At 35.2% G+C, this 26,533-nt stretch overlaps 1 protein-coding gene across 1 annotated transcript in view; it reads right to left on the bottom strand.

The window, feature by feature from the left end:
• The window catches only part of MFSD14B (major facilitator superfamily domain containing 14B), a 79,178-nt gene that overhangs the window by 10,174 nt on the left and 42,471 nt on the right, over positions 1–26,533 (bottom strand). Inside the window, exons 3-7 of the mRNA XM_061199324.1 lie at positions 22,041–22,103; positions 9,188–9,315; positions 7,322–7,436; positions 1,854–2,072; positions 81–194 (exon numbers count right to left, since the gene is read on the bottom strand). Coding sequence (XP_061055307.1) covers positions 81–194; positions 1,854–2,072; positions 7,322–7,436; positions 9,188–9,315; positions 22,041–22,103 — 639 coding nt within the window. The remainder of the gene's footprint in view (positions 1–80; positions 195–1,853; positions 2,073–7,321; positions 7,437–9,187; positions 9,316–22,040; positions 22,104–26,533) is intronic.

The raw sequence follows: 26,533 nt of genomic DNA, 5'->3' as shown, positions 1-26,533 counted from the left end.
TTTCCCACAAAATACCTCTAGCCAGATCCCAATCTCTGATTTTTCTCATGTTCAAAAGCTACTAGGCACTCACTACTCACCTGCCTGAGATAAAGGAAAAAACTTGAATACTGTCCAGCCTCAGGAAGGTATGAAAGAAAAACGGTGATGCAGATTAGTAAGACGGTAGAATCTTTTCCAACTTTCTTCAGTGACTAGGAATAAGCAGAAACAGAAACATAAAAAGCAAACAGATACTGATGTCACTGATAATCTGGGATATTGGCTGCACTGTTTTGATCTATTAAGGTGGATAACAAAAGATGAATGGATTATAAAAGGAATTGAGCCTTAACATTAAATCTATCACCATCTCTTAAAGGAGGGTAGAAGTCCTAATTTCAGAGGTATGTTTCAAATATTACAGCTTTCTCTCTCTCTTTTTTTTAAAAAAAAATTTGCTCATCTTTGTTAACAATACTGGTTCACATCCTGAAACAGACCCTGAACATGCTATGAACAGACTCTGAAAAAACATTGCTCCAGAACCTTTTAAGAAAATCTCATTTCTCTCTTTCATTCATAATACAACTCCTTTAAAGCCATAAACAGCACAGTGTTTTCATTACACATAAATTTACTCTACTCTTTAAAATGTTAGTATTAAATTTGCCTTTAAAATTGGTAGACAAATAAATATGCTCCAGCCATGGGGTCAGTGACGACAAGATTCTCTGACCAGTAACAACTTTTTGAATGTTACAACCTTGTCCAAAAATCCTATACTCCGCTCTACACAGGATGTTTGAGTAGACCAAAAGGTGCACCAAAAGTTGTCTACAGAGTGTAGAGTTCTGCAGTGCATTCTAGGTCATTATAACTGTAACCTTCATATAATTAAAAGCAAAAGTAGCTAATGTCTACTGGGACCTTGCTATATACCAGACACTAGACTGGTTAATTTATATACATTCACTGCAATCCTCATAACAGCCCTGAAAAGTAAGCCACAATAGTTCCACTTCATAGAGGAATTTCTCTGTGTAGCTTGACCAGTACATGACAAGGTGGGAGGTCTGACTGGCTCCACTCCTGGTTTCCTTCTCTCCACACCTATTTCTTGATATCTGACATTACAGCACAAACAGAATGAGCAGGGTCCCCAGGTCATACAATGAGGGAGCTTTTTAGAAAAGAACTTCTCATGAGTTAGTTTTCTTATATATATTTTTCCTAAAAGGTAAACTTAAGGGAAAAAAGCAAATATCAAATCTCTGGTTATTTTTTTCCATACATATTTTCTTCAAGAACAATTTCAAACCAGAGAAGGTGGGGAGAGAAGATTCTTCTTCTCAGTACTTTTTCTAGTTGTTAATGGGATTCCCCCATGACAAAAGAGAAAACAAAGACTCCATTCAATCCGCAAAAGACAAGTTCAACGTGGGTGTATATTAACAACTTAGATAATAACTACTTTAGTCGGTCCAAATGCATTTAACCTTTTTGAATTTAAGTGAATCGAGACAACCACTTCAAATGTCCACCTTCATTTATTTTGTTAAAAGAAAGATGAAAACAACTATGCAAAAAGAAAAAACCCTTCCTTCCCAAGTCTTCATCAGGGATAAACTGGACATTTCTTGTCTCTTCCCATAGGATAACCACATGCTTGACTTAAGAAGTAGCAATTCTATATATTCCTTGGTGTACAGTCTACCTCAGTCCCTTACTTGCAAATACATTTTTTCTATTTTTACTGGAGAAAAAAAATAGATCAACAACTGCTAGGATGCTTGAGACTGCAGGAATGTTCTTTTATTTGCATGGCTTAGAAAGGTATTTAGGAAAGTAAATGTTTTCATGTTTTTATTTACCGCAAAAGGGTCTGCTTGTTTCCAAGAAATCTGAGCTCCCCAGGAAAGAGGTCTCATTTTCTCTGGCAAAGATTCTGGAACAGCCAATAAGATGAAGCAGATGTCCAGAAGAGCCACCACTGTGGCCACCAGCACAACAAGGCTGTCTCCATAACTGGCGGACAGGTATGCTCCAATGGCTGGGCTGCTGACCAGACTGGCTGCAAATGTGGCTGAGACCTATGGAAAAAGCACACTCTCACCCAGGGTCCCATCTGCTGCAGGTGCACACCTATATTCCTGTTCTCATCCAGGTTCCCACAGGTACATACCTAAAGCCATCCTTCCCTGGCTTAAAAAAGACAAAAGGATTGTGTTGCACACAACTTTTAAGAATGAAAAAGAATGAAAGTAATTTTGTTTTAAGGACTTGTTCACAAGCCATTAACTAATTGGAGTTATTCTAGAAAGCTACAAGAATACAAAATAATGATTTGTTAGAAATAAAAATTGTAAAACCTCCCCCATAAATAAAATATACATGTTTAAATCTTCTTTATTTGGGGAATGGGGATGTAGAGAGAAAGGTATGAAAAAAATTTCTGCAGGGTTGATGATAAAATCTACAAATTATTCAGAGACTAGGCTTGATTTCATCTTCCAAAAACATGTACTGTTTCACCATTTCATTAGCACTGAGAGGGGGAAAAATCTCTGGTAATCTTAGAAAAAGCTATAACAACAACAAAAAATCCAAAAAGATTTGTTGATGGAGATGTCAAAGCTTTTTAAATGGAGAAATCCCCAGGCTAGGGACTTTTGTCATGCTGTCACCCCCAACCTCCACCTAATACCAGAGACCACTGAGTCAACTGATCACCCTTGCAACTTGAATCCATGTGAAGCTTCTTCACACTGCTTTCGTATAAGCACGTAGAAGGCTCCCTTTATTTTGAAATGTAATCTGAATGTTCAGAAGCTTAAACGGGGAGTCTCCAAACTATAACCAGACTGAGTGTCAAAAGCACATTTATAATAAGTTGGTTATTTAAACTTCTAATGGATTTTAATAGAAACTACAGAAATCATTATCTATGATTGAAATTATGACTCCTGGGTAGCCAATAACATTTTTTCTTCATCCATCACCCCCCAACTGAACGTGAAAATACAACGTATTGGAAATTAGTATTATACTAAAAATATTATAAAAGCCAAAAGTAAAAAAATTTCTGGGGAAAAAAAGGGGGTATAGGGAATTCTAATTTGGGGAACAGGAATTCCCTGGTTCAATATTTATTGAGCATCTACTATGTGCCAGATAAATAAGAAGACAGAGCTCCTGCCCTTCAGGTTTTTTCATTTTATTTAAGAAGATCAAGGCAATCATGTAACTTTATATTACAAATTGCAATGACATGCAAACAGCTATGGGAGCACTGCTGCAGCATCCTCACATGCTACGGAAGCACTGCTGCAGGGTCCTCAGGTGCTAATACTAACAACATCATACCTGCACAAAATGGGTCATTCATTCATTTATTCATAACAGTTTCCCACTACTTAATCCTTATCAAATTATTGTATGTAAATTGAGAAGATATTCTACAACTCAATGTACAAATAAAGAAACAATATATGTCTTAAGTTTACACAGATGAGCAAGAACTGGAAGCTATCTTCCAATTTCTCAAATTAATCTTTCTCACTAAAATGCACAGTCAGACTTAGACCTAAATTTCAGCTAAAACTGCTTCTATAATTCCACAGCATTCCAAGTGTAAAGAATCTAAAGATCATGGAGTATACAGAAGAAAACACTCAATCATTTATTTCATTATTTGTCAGACATTTCTAATTCTACTATCATAATTCTATTCTAGCCAATTGGACATTTTCTAAGATAAAAATTGTTCAATAACTCAATATTTGGTCATTAAGAACAATGGAATTAAATTATTATCTATATAACAATAATTTAATATGTAAGAATACACGATACATCAGTTTTGAATAGAAAATGACTGCCTTCTACTAAGCTCCCCCACAAATTTTAAGGGGATACAGTAACTACTTCAGATATAAACAAGGGGGATAAAGAATGATTGATTATGAGATTAATGCTCATTATCAATAAATGATGCACTCCAAACCATGGTAAACTTTTAAATTCATCTTTCCCATCCATGTGATGTATCCTGCAACACTGCTCTAAGGGAGAAGTGCTCTATTTTCTGGTATTTCCATAATTCAAACATTTGTACATTGCCATGGAGAAACTACCAAAGGCAGAAATCTTAATGAGAATCTTTAAGTCTTGCAAAACACGAAGAAGACACGAGCATTATTATTTACAAGTCTATGTATCAGAAGACCCGAAAGCTTCATAACTTGACTTATATGGTACCACAGGGCAAATGTTCTCAGACACAGAGGGGCAGGCCTACCCCCTCCTCCTAACACAGCCCAATTTGGTTAGGTCCTACAGTGCTCAGGACTTCCTCCTCCCATCTCTCCGTCTACTAATGCCCACCTATAATACCCTAATCTTCCTCCCTCCATTCCCTTAGTGGTACACTGAAGCAGGTATAACACTTAAAGATCAGTTTAATTTCTTCAAGTATGCAAAAAGTAAAACATAATTATTATATACATGTAGTAATAGTGAGAAACAATAGGAATTTAGTGGGAAAAAATCTGTTATAAAAATATTTAATAATGAATACTCTGGGAGCCAATTTAATCATGTGCAATATGGAAATGAAAGTAAAAAGGTTAGTCACCAAATTTCAAATATCAGAAGGGAACAGGGAGCAGCAGTGGTTTCCTAATTGTTTTATTTGATTAGTTACATTACTCTGCCACAGTTGGTGCTCAATAAATACTTGTTGAATGAGTTTCTGAGAATCTATGGCCCCATGAAATTCTGTGTAAAACGTTGCATCTTTCTTAAAACTTAAAGCAGCCTACTTGCTTAGTTTGTGTATTTACCTAAAATCCCTCTTTGATTTAACACTCAATACGACACTGGTGAATAAATCTAAAGGATGACTTCACCACAACAGTCTCTCAATGAGCATTAACTTAAGTTCATTATTGCAGCCATTGAAAGAATTACCACTTTTCTTTGTTTACTGGAGGAGTTTCAGTAAGGAAGATATACATATATATTCTTTAACAGACCTCAAAATGCTGCTTAGAATTTCAGCTAGACTTGATTGACAATCCTGTAATTAATTGGCAATAAATACTCCTATATATGTAAGGTGGCCTGCAAGCTTTTTTTCTTTTAATTTTTTCAGGTTTGTCATCTCAACATCTGACATGTAAAGGTAAATGTAAAGGTTAGCCACTGACCAAATCCTGAGTCCTGTGACCAAGTCCAGGAAGCCTTACATGCTGGTTGAGGGCACACTTCAGTAGGGCGCTCCTCTCACTAACTTCTCTCAACATACCTGTGAACAGGCATTATTATAACTGCCATTTTACAGATGAAGAACTGAGCTAGAGACAGGGGAACTAAGTCATGATCACTTTGGTTCCAGAACTCTCTCTCTCTGAAATCTTTCCTTAAGTACTACTGCTTAGCACAACAGCTTCATGAGGGGTTTTTCTGGTGGAAGCAGGGAACAAAAATCGAATGAAATTGGAGGGAAATGAGTGTTTTCTGTGATGTTGAGAAAAGCTGCACAAGTGTGATAAATGAGGCTTCTGGCACCCCTCAAATCTGCTGACCGACCCTGAGAGCCCACCTTGAACACCCTGCCTTCTTTGAAGCCTCCTATCTGCTTCTCCCTCTGTCCTCCTCCGCAGCACTCTGGAGATGCCCCTGTTTTAGGACATGACATGAGAAACATTCAGGGGAGGAGGGAAGAAGGAAAGGAGAGAGCAAGTAATAGCTACAGGGTAAGTAGGGTCGAAGGAGAAGTTTTTAAACTACTGATGTCTAAAGTCAACAAAGTAAAAATTGCTGTTGTGTTTTGTGGAACAGCAGTAACTGACTTATATGTCCATCATTGATCCATACAATTATTCATTCAGTCAACACTGAATGACTACTTACTGTCTTCCAGGAAGTGGGATTTAAAAGAAAAAGTAAGACTCAGGAGAGAAGTAACCTGAGTTTCCGGCATTCAATCCCCCTCCAAACATTCAACAACCCAGCCAGATCATCTTTCTTCTTCCATCTTCTTACTATAAACATTTCAAACACAGGAAAGTTGACAGAAGAGCACAATGCACACTGAAGGGGAGCAGAATAAGCCACCCCAAAATGTGCCACTTTGGCATGTGGATTGTTTTTAGCTGAAGGCAATTAAGACCCAGGAAACTCAGGAAAAGCTTTTTACCTTTCCCTTAACAGCCTAAAAGAATTTAGACAGGAGGCCTATGCCAGGAAGAGAGCAAATAGTAAAGATAACTTTTTATATCAGACTTATCTGCATGGAATGGCAAACATTTGTTTACCAGATATTTGCTCTCCTCATCTTCCTGTGAATTGTCTTCCTTCCCTTTGAAGCCCCAGACCCCTACCCTCTTTCTCCTTAGCTCAGGATGGTATATAAGCCTCAACTGCCTGACTTCCCTTGAGTATCTCACATCTTTGTGGGACTCCCATACATATGAAATTAAATTTTTCTCCTGTTAATCTGTCTTACGTCAATTTAATTATTATGCTGGCCAAAGAACCTAAAAGGGAAGAAGGGAAAATTTTTCCTGTCCACACCCAATTACCCCAAGAGGTTCACACATTGAACACATACCCACAAATGCTTGCCTGTCATCTTTTCCCCTTGAACCACTTAAGTAATTTTCAGAGTTGTGACACTCTGACCTAAATGGCTTCAGCCTGCCATCTTCTACAGGTCTTTCTTCTCCTACATAACCACAGTGCCATTATCTTGCCTAAGAAAATTAGAAATGATTGTCAATTACCCAAAAAAGGTCTCCTATAACTTTTGTTATACACTCAGCAATTATTTGCTGAATGAACGTAGTCCTTTTTCTGTAGTACCATGTCCCAAATAAGTGCCTGAGTCACACAACTAGCAATAGAGTAACAATGGATTAACATGGCTGAGGTTTTATCACCTCTCCAATTCTAATTAGGTACACAGAGACCTATGATCGTAGCACTGTTTACTGTTTATGGTTCCTCAATAGATTAGCTAACAAGAAACAAATCAAACCAACTTTAAAAAAACTTTGCAACTGACAACTCAACACATCCTGCCAATCTTCCAACACTAAAACCAGAAAACAAATTACTAGCAATTTCTATCTTGCTATTTTTAACTTCTCATAAGTCTCCTTTTTTATTTAAATTGCTTTGGATTTTCTTTTACATAAGTCAATATTGTTACTATTGTGTTAGTTACAATAGTGTTACTATTTTAATAAAGTGAGATTTTAATAAAATCTCACTTTCCAGTGAATTTTTAGTAGAATGTTCATTATTTCTCTGATTAAAAAACAATCTATTATCTTACCCATCCATAAGCAGTACTTCGCTCATGCTCCTGAGTAACATCAGCTACATAGGCAAATATCACAGAGAACGTGACTGAGAAGACTCCAGACATGGAAATCATTGCAAAATACCACCTATAAAAAGATTATTTTAAACACCCATGAGAGAGGTAGTGTATACACACTTTTATAACCAAAGCCAAAGATATCATGTAAAGACTATAAGCCAAAAAATAAATTTAAAAAAATACATGTATATTTAAAGATATAGAGGACAACTAATAAAATTATAATCAAGATGGAGAGGAAGGAGAAACATACTAATTTTGTCATTGTTCAAGGGGTTTTAGTAAATGCAGTTTAAAAAAACGAAAGAGTAAGGGTATGCAGTAAAGTTATACTTTTAAAGGTAGTCAGAACAGAAATTAAAACTTTCTAAACTTCCTAGCTTTAGCTAAGAAAAATACATATACACAAAAGCAGGAAGCATTTTAAAAATTAATTTAATTAAGACAAAAATTTCTATCATATGCATAGATGCTTAAAAAATCTAGTTAAAATATTAGCAAACAGAATCTCACAGAACAAAAAGTAGGGTTTAATCCTAGGATGTAAGGACGTTTCAATATTAGAAATCTATTAATATGATTCATCATGCTGGTAGATCTAAGGAGAAAATTCAAATGATCTCCACTGATGCAAAAGTCATCAAATAAAATTTGACATTCAACCTTGATTTTAAAAAAGAAAATATCTAAATAAAATAGGAACAAGTATTTTTCAACCCAAAAGGTAGCTTAATACTCAATGATGAAACATTATATTTCCTTCATATATATGAGTTAGATAGGACCATAATCATTACTTTTATTTAACATTATTCATTAGTCTACACAAGTAGCAGAAGCAGCAGCATGAAAACTGGAAGAGAATAGGTAAAATCATTTAAAGATCTGAAGAAAAAAATTTTAAGGTATTGAGAGGACATTAAAAAAAAACCCTAATTCATCAGAAAAGCATGACTTGTTCTTGGACAGAAAGACTCAATACCAAAAAGTATTTTATAAAAATTCATCTGGTAGGAAATAAAATGATTCATTAGAGATAGCTAACACATTTGGAACATGACAAATGTTGACATAAAATTCCTATCAGATAATCAAATGAGAGTATTTTCACATGAGCACCCCCCTCCGAAACTATTAATCGCATTTTTAAAAAACCCCCGAGAAACTGAAACACAAAAACCCTCCATTCTAAAGTATGTTCTTCACATAGGAATAGTATCTCAGCAACAGGAATTTTGGCCAAAATACCATCCTCTGTACTCCAGAAAAACTAAGTTACTGATCAGGTGCAAATTCCAACCCATTTTTATTAACTAAATAGCCTTGGTTACATGCTAACTATTCTCTCCTTATTTATCATGAAAAAATGAGATCAAATTAAAATTCACATTATGATTTAGAATAGGCTATTGGTCTTAATACAGTACACAAAAAAGTGACTCCTGCCTTTTGATATAAACTATGTTCATGTCAGTGCCCTAGAGCAATGAGCTGACAAAAACAACACATTTTCAAAGTCAAATGAGTCACAATTGAGTGAGTACAGGGATTGTCTGCCCCCTCCCAGGACCCAATCTTGTAACTTACCTCATGGCAACAATAGCTGCCCTTAGAGACATCTTTTCTTTCTATTTCTTCACCTAAGTGAAGAACTTAGGTGGGCATGATGGCAACTGCCTACTAGCTTTCAGTATTACTGAAGAGTTCAAATGAAAACACAGGTACAACTGCTTTGCAAAGGTTAAAAAGCACACTGCAGGTGTATTGTCCACAGGTGATCCAAAACAGACAGTCATGATGGAGGACCTAGCCACTCACCATGGACTGATCCTCATCAGTGGAATTGGAAAGCAGGTGAAGAAGACGGTGCCAAGGAGAAAGGGTTTCCTTCCCCACACATCAGACAGCGCACCTATGAGTGGGGCACTCAGAAAAGAGAGCAGGCCCTGGAGGAGAAAGCAGAAGCAAAGGTCAGATTTATAATGTGATCCCACAACTACTTGTAATTCTTATTTTCTAAATGCATTTCTAAATGCTCCAATTCATTTTAGTGGCTCCAAAACAGAGTAATTTGAAACATTAAATACAACCTGTCATTAAAAAAAAAAAATCCTAACAAAATTTTTAAGCGTGCTGTTTGAGAGGGAAGAAAGGGATAAGAGTTTGTTTTCTGGGAGAAACCGGAAAAGAGAGGTGATGTAAAATATATACACCCACAGTTGGCCCATAACGTAAACACACACCAAGGGTATGGAAAGAAGCCAGACACTTAATTCATTTTAATAAATATGTATAGCATATCTATCATGTGCAAAGCTCTGAATTAACTGGTGAAATGAAGACACTCAAATGAATACACACCTGCTCTCAAAGGGATAAACTAATAGGGATAGCAGGATAAGTATGCATATACTAAATGTCCATAAGAAAAGCAGATTTTCTTGTCATCAAACTTAAAAGCTGTATTTGCCTGGTGAACTTAGGACAGAGATAATGCAAGTTGCATAAGATTTGAAAAAAGAGTTGAGGCTAAGGGGAAGCAAGAACACCACACATAAGCAAAGGAAGTAAAGAAACTCACATTTACCACTTCCTCACAATTTGCCAGTCACTCTGCTGGCTGGTCACTTCCATATCTATTTCCTTTTTGAAATCAGGGCCCTTTGAGGTGGCCACAGGCTTGCCTCTCAGACCCTGTTGGTGCTATCATCCTCCCTTTACATGCTCTGTCTGCACACATGGCCACCACCACTTACATTATGAACAGCTTTGCAATCTCTCTTCTGAGCTCTGTGCCTACAGCCAAATGGACTTCCCTACTTCGACATTTAACATGCACACTGTTCCCTATAAACCTGACCAAACACCCACACTTCCCATCTTTGCTAAGAAGCTGTCCAAAGCTTTCCCATCATCCCTCCACTCCCCAAGGCGATTTTTCAGACCATTCTCTCGTAATGATTTCTCTTTATCCATCCCCTGCTGTGTGACACTCTTCAGCATTTCTTGCCTGGATTTAAATAAAACTGCTTTCTAACTGCCTCCTGCCCCTGGTCCTAGTTCCCTCCAATCTGTCCTCCACATACCCCCAAGAGCAACCTTGATGAGCTGCAGACTTCCGTTCTCTGATCCTTTGTTTAAAACTCTCCACTGTGCAGAGTTGAAATTCTTTAGCAGGTATTTAATAGGTGAAATAATGAGTGTCTGAACTTTGCTTTTAAATACTACAAACAGAAACTAGGTGATAAGTACATGGGCGTTTATTATATTATTCTCTCCTTTTGTGTATTTGAATTTTCATAATACATTTAAAAAATTCCTCAGCATAGCATACAGATAGAATCCTCCAACATCTAGCACCTAACACACATCCTCTATGCTTTGTCTATATACAATACTTCTTAGTTTTCTGAACATATACAATACCATGTTCCTTTCTGCCAACAGGCATTGCAAAGGCCCTTGTTGTGGCTGTATGCTTCCCACACTTGGACCTGGCAAACTACTAGTCATTCTTCTCAGCTCCGAGCAAGGAGCACCTCTTCCTCTATCTATTTTCTTAGCTACTCAAACAGAATTAATCACACTGGTTTTTGAGGGGTGCAAAACAAACAACCCTCCCCCCCCAACCTGGTACATATTGCTTCTATTATAACTGTAACACTCTATTACAATTACTTGTTATTTGTCTATCTTCTCTATTGGATTAGAAATTGACATTAAGGTCAGAGGAATGGTTTCTTTCCTTCTCTGTACCCTTGATGCCTATCACAGGGTCTGGTAATAAGGGCTTTCAAAGAGGTTTGGTAAACTGAATAGAACTTTTAAGAGCAAATCAACTCACAGTAGTTTCCAAGGTCACATGGCTGAGAAGAAAAAGAATAGGATTCTAATCCCTTATCAGCCACTAGTAAACCCAGAGCCAATGGGCCAGGGGACAGGTAAACTGATGTAAGGGGAGGTGAGAGAAGACTCAAGGGAGGGCAGGCAAGTTGAGGAGAAAAGCATTTTGGCTCCTCTGAAATAAAATATTAATCCATACCCAGGCATCAAACCTTGTAATTTATAAGCCACAGTGGATTTCCAGGGCATTCGGTCTGTTCTTGCATCAAGACAGTTAAATGACCTCCTTTAACTAACAGCTAAATGACTGCAGAAGCAGGGCTTAAATTCACGACTTGCAACTATCAGTTTCATAAATTTTAGAAACGAAAATCTTTTACGTTGCTTTAAAATTCTCTAAAAATATCAAATGCCTGAGTTCTTGGGTAGTATAGAACTGGTCAAGAAAAATATGTAAAGAAATTTAAGAGGACAAGGCAGTAGAAGTAACAACCACCACAAAAACAGTAACAAAAACTCTAAACACAAAGAACCCTGGAAAACTTTTTGGACAGTTCTGATTTGATTTCATACAATGCTTTAAGATATGGAATGCATGCCATTAAAACAAAGGATATGAGAAGGCCAAGCACTGAAGTTTTATTTAAAATAATGTAGTTTTTACAGATAAAAGATAGTGCTATCTAGATTCTGGATTTAAGTTGTAATTTAATCTATTCATTAAATAGTTATTATTTAAATCAAATTCTCAGTGAAAACAGATGTTGAAAATACCCTCTGGGAGAACCTATATTTTTATTAAGATGCTAAAATTCAATCTAATAAATACTTGCCTCTTTGGAAAACTTGTATTTCTTAAAAATCAAAGACTTTCTTCTGTCCCAGAGTTACTTCTTCACTACCCAATCTAGCCCTAGATCCTATCAGGCCACATTATTACAACAGTAGATTGAGAAGGATATTTGTACCTTGATTAGGCAAGTACTTCATCAGTCCTAAAGATGCAGAGCACAATTTGCAAATGAGAACAAAATGTTTAAAAATTAAAACCAGACTGACATCAAGGCCCTAGCCTTTAACACAAATACAGTTGATTCTCATTATTCACAGAATTAAAGAACACGGAACCATTGTTGCTAGAGGAAACACAAGGTTGGGTTCCTGCAAGCCTCTAGTCACATAGTTTCATTAACTGATCAATACATAACCTTGATTAATGTGTGTTTCTGTTTAAAGATGCCTTATTTAATATGTATATTGTTGATTTATTAACAATGAAGTTTCAGCTGACAGCACTATAACTCATGTCTGAATGAGGCTTATCTAACACAGTATTTTCTCTATAAGGTACATCAAGGCCCTCCTGCATTTAGAAATACTTGACAACACTTCGGCATTACACTTGGGGCCATTTTAAACAGAGAAATTGTCAACAAAAGGAAAAATGCAAAATATATGGCATTACATGGACTGCAAAAAGGACATGTTTATAGTTTGAGACCTGAAACAAGAAGAGAGAATGTCCCCTTGTTCAACCTCAGCTGGAAACTCGCAGTTGGGCAACTCAAATTCCCTCTTTATGCCATACATAAATGAACATGAAAGCACTGTATTGATTTGGGGGTTACAAATAAATTTAGCGAGTAGGCAGATCTGCAAATATGAAATCCTGGAAAAATGAGGACCGAATGTACTAAGCCATGCTATCGTGGCCCAACGAATACTGGATAAAACATGGTGTGTAGGAGCCTAGGTGTGGATGGCAAAATTAACCAACAGTTAATACGTCACTTTTGTAAATTAGCTTCCCAGTCCAACTGGCATAATTAATTGGCCAGTAATTCTGACATGGCCTTACAGGCTCTAATTTGACAAAACAGCAATTAAAGCTTATTGTTCAATTAAATACAATTATCCAATAAACTTTTTAAAGCATACAAAGAATTGCAAATACAACTCATTTGAAGCAAAAGTACATGAATTTTATACTCTATATAGCCATCATAAAGGTTTTAAGTGTAAGTTTTCCTTAACATATGCAGCTGGCAAACATTTGACTGAAATAATTGGGTCAATACCCTTAAAAAGTTTTAAAACTAAAAAAATTTTTTTTGTTTTCCTTCAAATATTTTAATTAACTTTGCAATTGAGTTTGAGGGAGCAATGGTACCAATGAAGAATAAAGTACAGTTATTTAACTACTTCTGAAAATTTTCATTTTTCCATGAAGAAGTTCACATCTTATGACAACTTTTCAGTATCCTTTATAAGCCGCAAGGAACCTGCAACATATAGACATAGTTTACCCCAAAATTATATTCATTCACTTTGATTTTTCATACAGTATTTTACTAATAATGACTTTTATCTCTTTCACTTCTTAAAAGGACATCAAAGAGAAAATTTCACACTAATGGAATTGTGGTTTTTATTTACCTAACTGACAAATGCAAATCCTTTCACATAAAAAAACAGTACTAAAACAGGGGTCACCTTTCAGACCTAGGACCCAGTAAGACCCTATACAGTACAGAGCTTCCCTTCCCAGGGTGCATAACAATCAGTTTAACAGGGCAAATGAGAAATGTGATACACAAAGTGACTTTAGTTCAACTGAAGTCCGGGAAAGGGAATTTGTGAAGCATGAACAAGGTCTAAGAACAGCTGGTAATCCTGAGACTTCAAGGAAAGAACAATATGGGCAAGAGGGCTGGAGTGTTTTCTTTTGATCAGAGGAGAAAAGGGGATGGATGTAGGGAAGATTCACGGAAAGCAGAAACAAAAGCATATGAAAGTGCAATTAAATTTAATTAAAATATAAAGAAACAGACTGTCACAGGCTTTCCCTTAATCTTAGAAGTAGTAGGGCCATTACTTCAAATTGATTACAAGAAAGAATAACAGCTAGCATTCCTATATGCCAAACTGTTCTATGCCTTTCACACAAATGTCTTACCTTGTGAGATGGGTACTATTAGGGTAAGTAACTAGCCTAAGGCTCAGGTCTCATAAGCAGTAGAAGCAGGATTCAGCTCAGGTGTGAGGTGGCTCTAGGACCTGAGACTAACCCATAAGCCCATAATTCAAACCAATTATTACACTTCTTTTTTACTGACATTTTAGTGTCTCTATCCTGAAGCATATAAAGTACTAGACTTATCTACTTGTGAATTCTCTTAAACATGTTTTAATAAATGGATAAATTAGCAGCCTGTTATAAAAAACTATTTAAAATTTATGAAGTCATCTCTCTCAAGTAGGTTGTTTTAACAATTTTATTTACAGATAATTAAAAGGATAGTCTTTATCCAAGTTCCTGTCCAAATTAAGAAAGCAAGAATTACTCTGTGTGTGTGTGTGTGTGTGTGTGTGTGTGTGTGTGTGTATATGCAAAGCACTTCGGTACTTAGTAATCCTAAAGAGTAGCTATAAGAGGACTTTAAAGGTATCTTGTTTTCTATTTTTTATTTTTTTAATTCTTAGAAACATCAGCCAACAGTTTCTCTGTGTGCTTATGCTATATGCTGCTTCATGATTTAATTCATTAAATAGCAGGATGAGACAGCTCAGCAGCAATTCCTAGGATTAGAGAAACTCTTGACATATTAAATGTCCCCAGATGAGTGTCCTGGTAGAAGATCTACATGGCCATCTCCTTGATCAGACTTGACCATCAAGACTAGACTAAGAAGCACTGCGTGTGAACTTCTGTGGCCAAGCCCTGGGATGGATTGCTGGGTCTTCTACTTTTTCGCCTTTCCCACCCCTTGCTGTGAAGTCAAAGATAGACAAGATTAAAGCTGCATGCTACAGAGGCATCTTCTTCATATCAATTGATCCAGGTGTAAATCAACCCTGGGCATCTGGCCCACTTAGTTTTAGTTTGGGACACTGATGAAGATATCTAGTTTTGTATTAAATATAAAACATGCTAAAGAAGGAAGCTTCAAGAAGTTTCAAGGTAGACATCGGGCAATCAGACCAGCTGGTCTTCATGAAAAAAAATGATTACAGTCACTCTATCTGCTCATGTTAACCAGCAGTAATACCTAGACTTCATCTACTAAGTCAAACCACAGCATCTCAGTCTGGTTATACTTCCAATGAAGTATAGCCAAAACTATAATACTTTAGTGGTTAATTTTATGTGTCAGTTTGGCTAGGCTATAGTACTGAGTTATTTAATCAAATACTAGTGTGGGTGTTGCTGTGACGGTATTTTGTAGATGTGATCTAACATCTACAATCAGTTGGCTTTAAAGTAAAGGGTATTACCCTCAATAATATGGGAGTCTCGTTTAATCAGCTGAATTAAGAGCAAAATCTGAGGTTTCCAGTAGAAGAAAGAATTCTGCCTCAGGACTGTAGCATTAACTCCTGCTTGAGTTTCCAGCCTGTCAACCTGCCCTACATATTTCAGACTTGCCAGCCCCACAATCATGTGAGCCAATTCCTTAAAATAAACCTCTTTATATATATTCTATTGGTCTTATTTCTCTGGAGAACGCTAACACAACTTCTTATTGCTAGTCACATAACAATGTCTACCATATGTTTCAATTCCATAAAAATAAAAAATGTTATTGAAAAATGTTTGGAGAGTAGGATTTTCAAAATCTGAGAAGAGGGATCAAGTGTGAGTTTTTCCCTTTATAATTGTTAAGATGAACAGGTACTTAAACTAATAATCATTAAAATGAGGGGATTATCATAAAATAAAGTACATCATTTAAAAATAAAGAACTGAACAATCCTCATTAGAAAAATAAACAATAAACAAAGAACTTGAAGGCACGTCATAAAAGTAGCCAGCAAATACTGTAAAAATCCCCAACCTCACTTGAAATCAAAGAAATACAAATAAAATTACACTGACACATCATTTTCAAGCTTATCAGATTAGTGAAGATCTGAAAAGTAATACTTGTATTAGAGCATGGTGAAACAGATGCACACACTGTTGATGGACGTGTGAAATGGCACAATTGCTCTAGGAGATAATGTGGTACTATATATTCAAGATCTTTTAAAATGCCCAAACTTTTCTACTCACTAGTTATACCTTGACAACTCTATTTTTTTTAGGAAACAATAAAAAATGTAAAGATTTATTTTAAAAAATTTGTTACAGAATTATCTTCAGTAGTTTGAAATCAGAAACCACTTATACAGGGAAATGGATAAATAAATTATGGCATATTCATACAATAGAATAGTATACGTATAACCACTTCAAATACAGGCAGTTTTTGCTTTGCATGGTAGTACAGGACAAAAAAAATGTGCAAGCTGAAACCATGTAAAGTGATTTTAATCAATGGGAAAAACTGATTTATTCTACGACATTTAGAAATTTTTGTCAGAACACTGAAAACTCTTTTACTATCAGTTATACATGTTTAGTGAAATGAAAAAAATAGTAAAACTATCAATAGTATTTACTTAGTACACTGTAATTTAAAACATTAAGAATTAAAGTGTTTTATTTCTTTGTAAAAAACTTATCAAGAGTCATTTGAACAGTGCTTGTCTTCTTTGTAAGTCATATAATGTATGATGCACAGTATCTTCTTTGCTTTGGAAAATTGTCATATGCCTTTTTAAGTTTGGATCAGCTTCCAACATTTATCCTTTGTGCTTTCAGTGTCATGCAATATCATCTCTGAGAGCTCTTTTATTTTATTTTTTTAAACATCTTTATTGGAGTATAATTGCTTTACAACAGTGTGTTAGTTTCTACTTTATAACAAAGTGAATCAATCATACATATACATATGGCCCCACATCTCTTCCCTCGTGAGTCTCCCTCCCTCCCACCCTCCCTATCCCACCCCTCTAGGTGGTCACAAAGCACCGAGCTGATCTCCCTGTGCTATGCGGCTGCTTCCCACTAGCTAGCTATTTTACGTTTGGTAGTGTATATATGTCCAAGCTTTTTGCTGGCATCACTTCCTCTGGGACATCTTTATCCTTTTCATCACAACCATTTTCCTCATTTATGCTGATAAGTTTATCTTCACTAAGTTCCTTTGGCTACACATCTAGAGTCTCTCCAACTAGCTGGTTCTTCTATAATTCCTCTGAGGTTCTGTGTGAATCCCACTTCCAGCATTATCACTATTTATTTCTTTACTGCATTCTCATCCTTGTTGGCCAATTCCTTCTTTCGATGATCCATTTTTGTAAACTGTCATGTGGGTTTATCACTGGATCAAGGAGGCAACACAATGGCATGTTTTACTGTATCTGCATGAACTAAGATGCACAGTGACCGGTCACCAACACTTTGAAATGTCGTGACTGGTTATGATGTGCATCTGTTATTTATGTAGTGTTTTGTGGACTGAGGAGTTAGCAGCAGTTTGTATTTTATGCAGCTACTCACAGTTAATACACCATGGTAACAGAATTCTGAATTGTGCTGAATTGGGAGACTCATGTTATATAACTGAACGGTGGTAACTGAAATTTGTGCATATTGGAACATGCAAGAGGGGGCTGGATGTATTTTATGTAGTTTTAATGTTATGGGGAAATTACTATGATATAATTAGTGACCGCTGATACAAGAAAAAAAAGATACACAGTTAAAGTCTCTGAGTAAGCTGGATCTTGACTATATAAAAATGCATAGAAAAAGACTGGAAAGAAATGTTATTTCAACAGTATTTACTTAGTGCCTACCATGTGTCAAGAACTGTTCTAGGTGCTGGGGACAGCAGTGAGCAAAGTGGACAAAAATCCATGTCTTTAAGAAACTTCCAGTCTAAAAGAGGAGGGGTGATGAGAACACATAATAACAAGATAAAGATAAAGCAAAATATACAGCATGTCAGAGGTGAGATAATGCTTTGAAGAAAAAGCAGAGAAGGGGGATTGGGAGTGATGAGAACTGGACACATTATTCAAGATGGTAGTCAGTGAAGGCTTCACTGAAAAATGACATCTGGGTGAAGAGCTAAGGGGTTAAGGAGTGAAGCTTGCCAAAATCTGGGAAAAGCAAGCAGAAAAAACAGTACCTGCAAAGCCCTCAGGCAAGCACTGGCTGAGGAAGCTGTGGCTGCAGCAAGGTCAGCAGGAAGTGGAGGAGAGAACAGGGATGATACCAAAGGAGAAAACGGGGTGTGGGTGGGGTTGGTTAAGAAGAATGCCACAAACTGGCTTATATTTTATCACGATCTCTACTGAAAGGGGACCAGGTACTGTTTTGATTATAGTTCTATTTTGAAGGTAGAATCACAGAACTTGCTGATGGATTGGGTTTGGGATATGGAAGAGAAAGAAGACGGATTCCAGGAATGTTGGCGTGAGCAAGAATGGCATGACCAGTAACTGATATGAGGAAGACTTGTGGGTTGGTCAGGCTGGAGGGGAAGACCAGGATCTTAGTTTTGGAGCTGTTAACTTTGAGATACTTATTAGGCAAGGAAATAGAGATGTCAGTTAGGCAACTGGATAGACAAGTCTGAAGTTCCGGCCCAAGGTCTAGGAAGGCATTTATTTGAGAGTTGAAAGTGATAAGTCTGACCATACCACCAAGGGAGTAAGTGTAGAGATAAAAGAAATTGTTGTCCATGGCTTCAGCCACCCATCTGTCAGAAGTCTAGGAGATGAGGAACATATATTACTTGTCAGAAACAGGGTTAAGAAAGAAGTTAATTTAAAAACATAATTTAAAAAAAACTCAAGTTAACATATGACCCAGCATTTCTACTCCTAAGTATGTACCTAGGATGAAGTGAAAACATATGTCCACATGAAAACCTGTACACAAATGTTCACAGCAGCATTATTCACAATAATCAAAAACTAGAAACAACCCCAAATGTCTATCAACTGATAAATGGATAAACTGTGGTATATCCATACAGCAAAATATTATTTGGCCATAAAAAGAATGAAGTACTAATATGTGCTACAACACAGGTGAACCTTGAAAACATTATAAGTGAGGGAAGCCAGTCACAAAAGAACATATTGTATGACTCCATTTACATGAAATGTCCAGAACAGACAAATCTATAGAGACAGAAGATAGATTTGTGCTTGCTTAACACTGAAGAGGTTAGGAGGAAATGAGAAATGACTACTAATCGGTACAGGATTTCTTTCAGGGGCAATGAAAATGTTCTAAAATTGACTGTGTGCTGATGGCTGCACAACTCTGTGAATATATTAAAAACCACTGAATGTACACTTTAAGTGGGTGACTTGCATGGTAGGTGAATTATATCTCAATAAAGCTGCTGCAATAACCAAAAACAAAAACAAACAAACAAAAAACTCCAAAACTAAAACTGGAGAATTCACAAAACAGAACTGGTTAGTCTTGCATCCTTTATTGATGCTCACCCCAAATTTAAACCTTCTCTTCCATGCATTATGATAGTAAACTTACAAAGTAAAAGTTAATGGCAGAAAATCTACAAAGATAAACAAAATACATAAAGAAGAAAATTAAAAATCATCCATAAATCCACATACTTTCAAACTTCAGGTTTGAAATCATTTTTCCCTCTGCTTATTTACATTTATTTTGGTCAAAACAAACCTGAAACCATACTGTATAGTTGTATATCCTTTTTCTTTCACACATTACATGGTGTTCTTCAAAAACATGTTCTTTATATGTCTGTATTACATTATATGGCTATCCCACAACATATTTATTCTTTTAATTTTAAGGCAGTTTAAAAGTTTCTATGTTTATTATTACAAATAGCCCTTTACCCGAACCTCTGAATAACTCTATTTGATAAAAACAACTTTCTAGAAATGGAATTACTTTGTTAAAATATGTGAATATTTTTAACTCTTAAAATACTGCCTTCCAGAAGAGCTGTATTTATCCTGTCATCAACAGTGCACGGGGACCCAATTTATCACAAACTGAACTAGCTGTTGTCAGTTTAAAATTTTTTACCAATGTGTATGTAAAAATATTATCTCATTTAATTTGGGACTTACTGCTTATTAGTGATAAACTTATTTTCACACTGACATCTTTTGTAAACTGCCAGGTTACACCCTTCTTTGCCCTTCTGGCATATCAGTCATTTTCCTATGGTTTTACTTTGACAGTGCTTTTATGTATTCCTCCTTCTATTACCAATAACATTTTGTCATTTGTATTTTCAGTTTGATGATGGTGGCTTTGACTTACCAAAATTAAAATATTGATGTAAATGACTCAATTTTTTCCTTTATGAATTCTTTTTCTAAAAAAAGAAAATCTTTCCCCAAACTGGTAAGAAAAATGGTCACCAAGATTTCCTTCTAATAGTTTTTGCTTTTTATGTACTCTTCTTTGCAACATTTACTGAGTATTTAGCACATGAATGAATGTACTATGCTAATAGCTTTACATCTACTAGCTCATTTAATCCTCATAATCACCCTACTAGAGGTCTTTTATCTTTCTCATTACTTCATAATGAAGGGGAGATTAAATTATATGACTAAGGTAACAGTTAATAAGATGTAGACAGAGATTTAAAGTTAAAGCAATCCAAAGCCATATTCATTCCACTGTGCGCATATCCATATTAAGATATCTTAATAGAGCTGTGCTTTGCGGTAGGGTTCTCTTATTATATCCCCACCTCAGAAACAATAGCCAATTATTAAAGTATATAACTCCTTACTTAAGTTCAGTAAATTGAAGTTCAATAGTCATTGAAGGTTAAGTAAGTTCTTGTCCACGCCCTTGAATCAATCCAAATACTTTTTGTTCTATGGTTTTTTAGAATAATATTGTGGATGTCTCTAAGTGAAAGTGTAATAAGCATGCCACCTGGCTTTAGGGTGCAGACCTAACTGGTTTTATTTTGCAGAACCAGACTAAAACACATTTTATTAGCTCCACAAGACAAAAGAAAAAGATCCATGGTAACTTCCACAAGAATCTACTGCAAGGATAAACTTATGTTGTATTTTTAATCAATGCCCTCTCTTATTTATTTAGTTTTTCCTTTTATCATGTAGTTAAAAACTGCTCACAAACTGGTGCTTAAATGAACACACACCAGATTCTTGATAATATTCTCCGCTCAATGAGTATTAAAAACTTCTTGTTTACTTTGTTTAAATTGCCCTGGTTTACTTATGTTATTATTGTAAGCATTCTCAAAATGCTTTTTGAAAATAGGGAAAGAATAAATAGTATTTATTACAATTAATGCTGCTCAAAGCTATGAATTCAGCAAATTACTAGGGTATAATTTTAAGTGTGCTGTTCAGCACAAAGTAAAATTATGTAGGTTGATATTATCTAAGTTGAAAAGGGCAAATTAGATGCTATACCCATATATATTACTACAAATTGGGACTGGAACATAACATCATATTTTAACCCCTTATTTATAAGCTTTTCTGACAAATATCACATTAAATTTAAACAATGAATTACGGCTAATTAAGTCAAGTAGTTGACAGCTCAGAAAGTTATGGATAGAACACCAGCCTTGCCAAAAGACTATACATCCAACTAAATCTTGATTGCTCCTCTTCTTCAATCTCAAAGTCTATCTCAAAAGAAGATATTAATACTTGCCCATTTTATTCTCTTGATACAGCAATTAAAAGTTCACATAATTATACCCTTCATATACTGCTCTGTACATGCTAATAAAAATAAAGTACTGTTCTTACCAGTGCCTTATGGATTTGGGTTATATTTTATTTTAACTTTGATAATCCAGCTAAAATTTTGATTTACAGAATTTACTAACGGTAACCATTTCCCTATGTTCCGTTTAAACTTCCAGAGTTAAACTACTAAGGGTTCCTGGCTTTGGTTCACTGTGAACCACACAGAAATTGTTCTTACCTTTACACCTTGAATGAGACCATTCATGAGGAATGTGTGTTGAGGAAATGTTTCATGTAGAACCTACAAAAAGCAAACAAACATCAAGACAAATTCAAAAGCAAATTAAAGGGAAAGATTTCTGCCTCTGTTAATGGCAGGCTAGGTAAACAAAATAAACCCTGGAATGAAAAAATTTTAAGTAACAATGACTTATGAAAAGGTAACAAGATAGTGAGGCAGAAATCTAAATAAAGCAATAACCTAAAAAGGTTATGCCCAACATTCAGTTGCTTTTGCTACAAAAGCATCTGTAGCAAAAATAAATTGTTAAATTGGCTACCCCCTCAACCACCTACAATTTTAAGTATGTACTACAAGCAGCTATACAAACTCAGGTATGAACCTGCAGCCCAGCTTCATGTCACCTAGGAAGTCCAGGAAACCTCAAGCCTTAAATTTGGATTACAGTGATCCAGACTGGTAGCACCTCCAGATGTCTAGAAGAAAAAAATCTAAAATCATTTCTGAAAAGGTCATCACCTAGGCTTCAAATCAACCGTATGTGTATTTTTCAAATATAATGACAAGCACATAATCAAAGGTAATCAGATACAAAAGTAAATAAGACATCATGAACAGCAACAAGCAAACAAAACTACAAAACAGAAACATACTCTCAAAGACCTCACATTTTGGGATTACTCAACAGACTTTAAAATTAGCATGTTTACTTTGTTGCAAGATATATAAAATAAACTTGAAACTTTGTAGTAGATTAAAAGAACAAAAAGAAATTCTAGAAGAGAAAAAATGCATTAACTTTAAATTAGAAACTCAATGGATATATTTAACAAGGTTAGACACAGCTTAGAGAATAACTGAACCGAAAAGTAGGTCAAAAGAAGTCATCCAGAATGCAGCATAGAGAGACAAAAAGACAGAATATAAGAGAGAAAGTAAGAGACACAGAGGATCCAATAAGAAAGTCTGACAGTTAAACTTGTCCAGTAATGAGAGAATGAGGCAGAGACAATATTTCAGGAGCCAATGGCTGAGGATGTACTAGAACCAATGACAGACATCAATGCAGAGATTAAAGCAGCCTAACAACTTTTAAGCAGTATAAAAAGAAATCCACATTCACAATTAAAATTAGAGAGAACCAAAGAAAAATTCCTATAAACAGCCAGAGAAATACAGATTGCTTTCAAAAGAACACAGTTAGATTGTTTCATAATTGTAACAACTGAACCCAGACACGGAGCATGCTATTCTATCATCAATATAATGAGAAAAACAAAACAAATGCCAACCTAAAATTCTATACCCAGTTAAAATGTCCTTTGAGAACAAAGGCAAATATAACATTTTTGACCTAGCAAAAAATAGGTTACTAACTTACAGTAATGAGTTTACTAACTTAAAGACCCCAAAATATAAAAAATATACTTCCAGGAGAAGGAAAATAATCCAGATGTAATTAAGGTTCAAGATGCAAAACAGAATAAAGAGCAAAGAAAATGGTAAATATAAATGAACAGGGATGCTACAAAACAAAAATAATGGGTCTTATAGGTTTTATTTTCAATTATACAGAATTAAAATACTTAATAATATTAGCATAAATGAGGTAAATGACTATAAAGTGTTAAATTCATTTACCTCATTTATGCTAATATTATTATCCTAGATGAGAGTAAAGATATTAATATTAGACATTGATAAGTTTGCATGTAATGCCATGGTAACCAAAAATGACAGGAATAGAGTAGAATACTTCTAATATAATAGGAGAAAAATTAGCCTAACTATTCAATGCAAAAGAAGGCAAAAAGGAATAAAATGACAACTGAGAACTGTGGTACACAGAACAAAATAATGAGGTAATTGAATTCACGTAGACGTAATACACCAGTTAAAAGGCAAAAAGTATACTACTCTAAAACCAAATTTTAGACAGAATCTGAACCACAGGATTTGGAACCACAGGATCTCTTATACATTGCTGGTAGAAATCTAAATTAGTATAATCACTTTGCAAAACAATTTAGCAAAATCTGGTTAAACTGAACTTTTGAATACCTATGATCCAGCAGTGTTTAACCATCAAAGAAAATCAAGCACGTGAACACCAGGACATGTACAAGAATGTTTATAGCAGCACTGTATAGACAATGGAACAACTGGAAACAAATGTTCAAGAAAAATAACTTGTGTTAAAAGTACATAATAGAAAAAAAAGCTTGAAGCCCCAGAAGACAACATGAACATTATACATGTTATATACCCTTTTTTAGAAGTTCAAAAATAGCCAGAATTAAATAACATAGATATATCTTTGTGTGTTTATATATATAATAATGTGAGCTAGAACTAGAAAATAATCAAGTAAATGATAAATAAATAAATTCAGAATTGTGGTTGTCTTTGTGGGGGAGGCAGGGAAAGAGGCAGGCAGAGAGGACACAGAAATAAATTGTTGGGTTATGCATGGGTTCACAGGTGTTCCAAACATCCTTAAAAAATATGTTATAGAAATAAATTTTAAAAACAAACTAAGAAGGATAAAACATAAAATAAGGGGGGATGAATGTTTCATTCCATGAGTGAAACAATGAAATCTATGTATCATGAACAAAGAGTTATGATTAATCTAATTCTATGCACCTGAAGTCCTATGAATTATAAAAAAGGGGGGCAGGATAGAGCAACTGTATTCTAACTTTAGACAGTTTATCTCCACACGTTCTTCAAAAAATGAAATTAAAATGTATCCATAGAAATTACTTCCAATCTATCCCCTAACACATAATTTTTAAGGTTTAGAAAAAATTTGTCATCTAAGCTAGTGGCATTTGAACTCTACTTCCTATACTGAAAAAACAGAAAAGTAAATGAAGGACACCCAATATCTCAAGCAGAAAATCATCAAAGTTTTCAGAAAAATCTTCCCTAAATAACAAATTTCACAGAATACAGAGATACAGAAATTTTCTTTAAAGAAAAAGGAATACAAATCAATATTAGAACTGTTTAATAATTTGTCATATGCACCACCGAAATATGGTACAATAACAAAACACCAGAGTCAGTATATTTTAAAAAATGTTTCTCTGATCCTGGGTGTGCCAGTTATTTATCCATTGTCTTTTAGCCCCACTTTTTCCCTATTATACTCTGTCAGACCAAGGCTGAGAGCTTACAGATATTTTTCAACCTCCCCTTGCCCATGGATTTCCTCACAGTTTTTGCCAGTGGGAAACAATAGGGTTGGGGCAGTGCTGGTGAACACTACACCAATAACTTCAGAGCTGTCTTCATTCCGTCAAAGGGGCAGCAATGCTTCTCCTCTGCTGCCCCCAGCTTCGTCCTCACCCTCCAGACCTCTGACCTCCCCTAAAACAATTCTACACTCAACATGACCCAAACATGCATTCACTTATGCAGGTGATGCAATCTAGGAATAAGAGATAACCTCTTTAATTTGGCAAAACCATATCCATGTATGAATGACAGAACTTGGATTTACTGAAATGCACATTAAAATAAAAGATCTAATGGAATTTCTGGCAGTATGAGAGACTGTTTCTGGGTAATAGAGCCATGATGCAGGAAGTTCCTCTAAAAAATTTCAATCTGTGCTTTTTAAAACTTTTCTACTTTTTCCTATTTAAAAAAAAAGACAAAGAAATAGTAAAGTTTTATTAAACAAGTAAGTAAAACAAGTCAATAAATTTTTTTTTACAAAGCTAAGGACTAAACCTTCATAAAATAAAGCAGCTGAAAACAGCAACATTCCAAACCTATGATAAGTTAAAAAAAATTTAAAATAAAGTATATAAATAATTTTACTACAAAAGACAATAACTGTTACCATAATAAAGTAAACCTAATGATAAAAAGTATATTAAATATCTCAGATAAGATCAAAGCTTTCATTTTAAATATCTTTCTATACTAAAAACTTCAAGAAAGATATTACCTTTTTTCTTGAGAAGGAATACAGTAAACATAAAATACAATGGCATTTGCTTATCACTTAAAAAAAAATTTAGAAACTTCAGAGAACTGAATTGACTTCCAGTACAATGAAGCTAATAAACATCTGTGTGTGTATATATATATTACATTCAAACATACGCACACATACAGCTGTTCTTCTCCACTTCTACCTAAAGTATCACTGATATGACAGAAAAAATATGAAACTAATTTATAGCATTCACTATTTACTTGGAAGAATAGTGAAACACTTCTGGATGATACAGAGCAGATGGGAAAACGTTGACAATGAACTCTAAATGAGTTTAAGAAATAGTCACATGTTAAGGTGAAAAAGGTCTTTGAAGTAAAATTTTCAGAATCCGAGGGGAAAAAAAAAAAACAGAACTGGAGGAGGAGGAAGAACATCCATAACTGAATAGGTCATTAAAAGGTTACAAAATAAGCCCCTGGTACCTTGCTCTCAAAGCTGCTGACCTCTATATTTGTCCCCAAGATAACAATCACAA

Source organism: Eubalaena glacialis, chromosome 9 (genome assembly GCF_028564815.1).
Source record: "Eubalaena glacialis isolate mEubGla1 chromosome 9, mEubGla1.1.hap2.+ XY, whole genome shotgun sequence".
Lineage (NCBI taxonomy): Eukaryota > Metazoa > Chordata > Mammalia > Artiodactyla > Balaenidae > Eubalaena > Eubalaena glacialis.
Note: the sequence above shows the minus strand (reverse complement) of the source record. Positions and strands in the feature narration are given on the sequence as shown.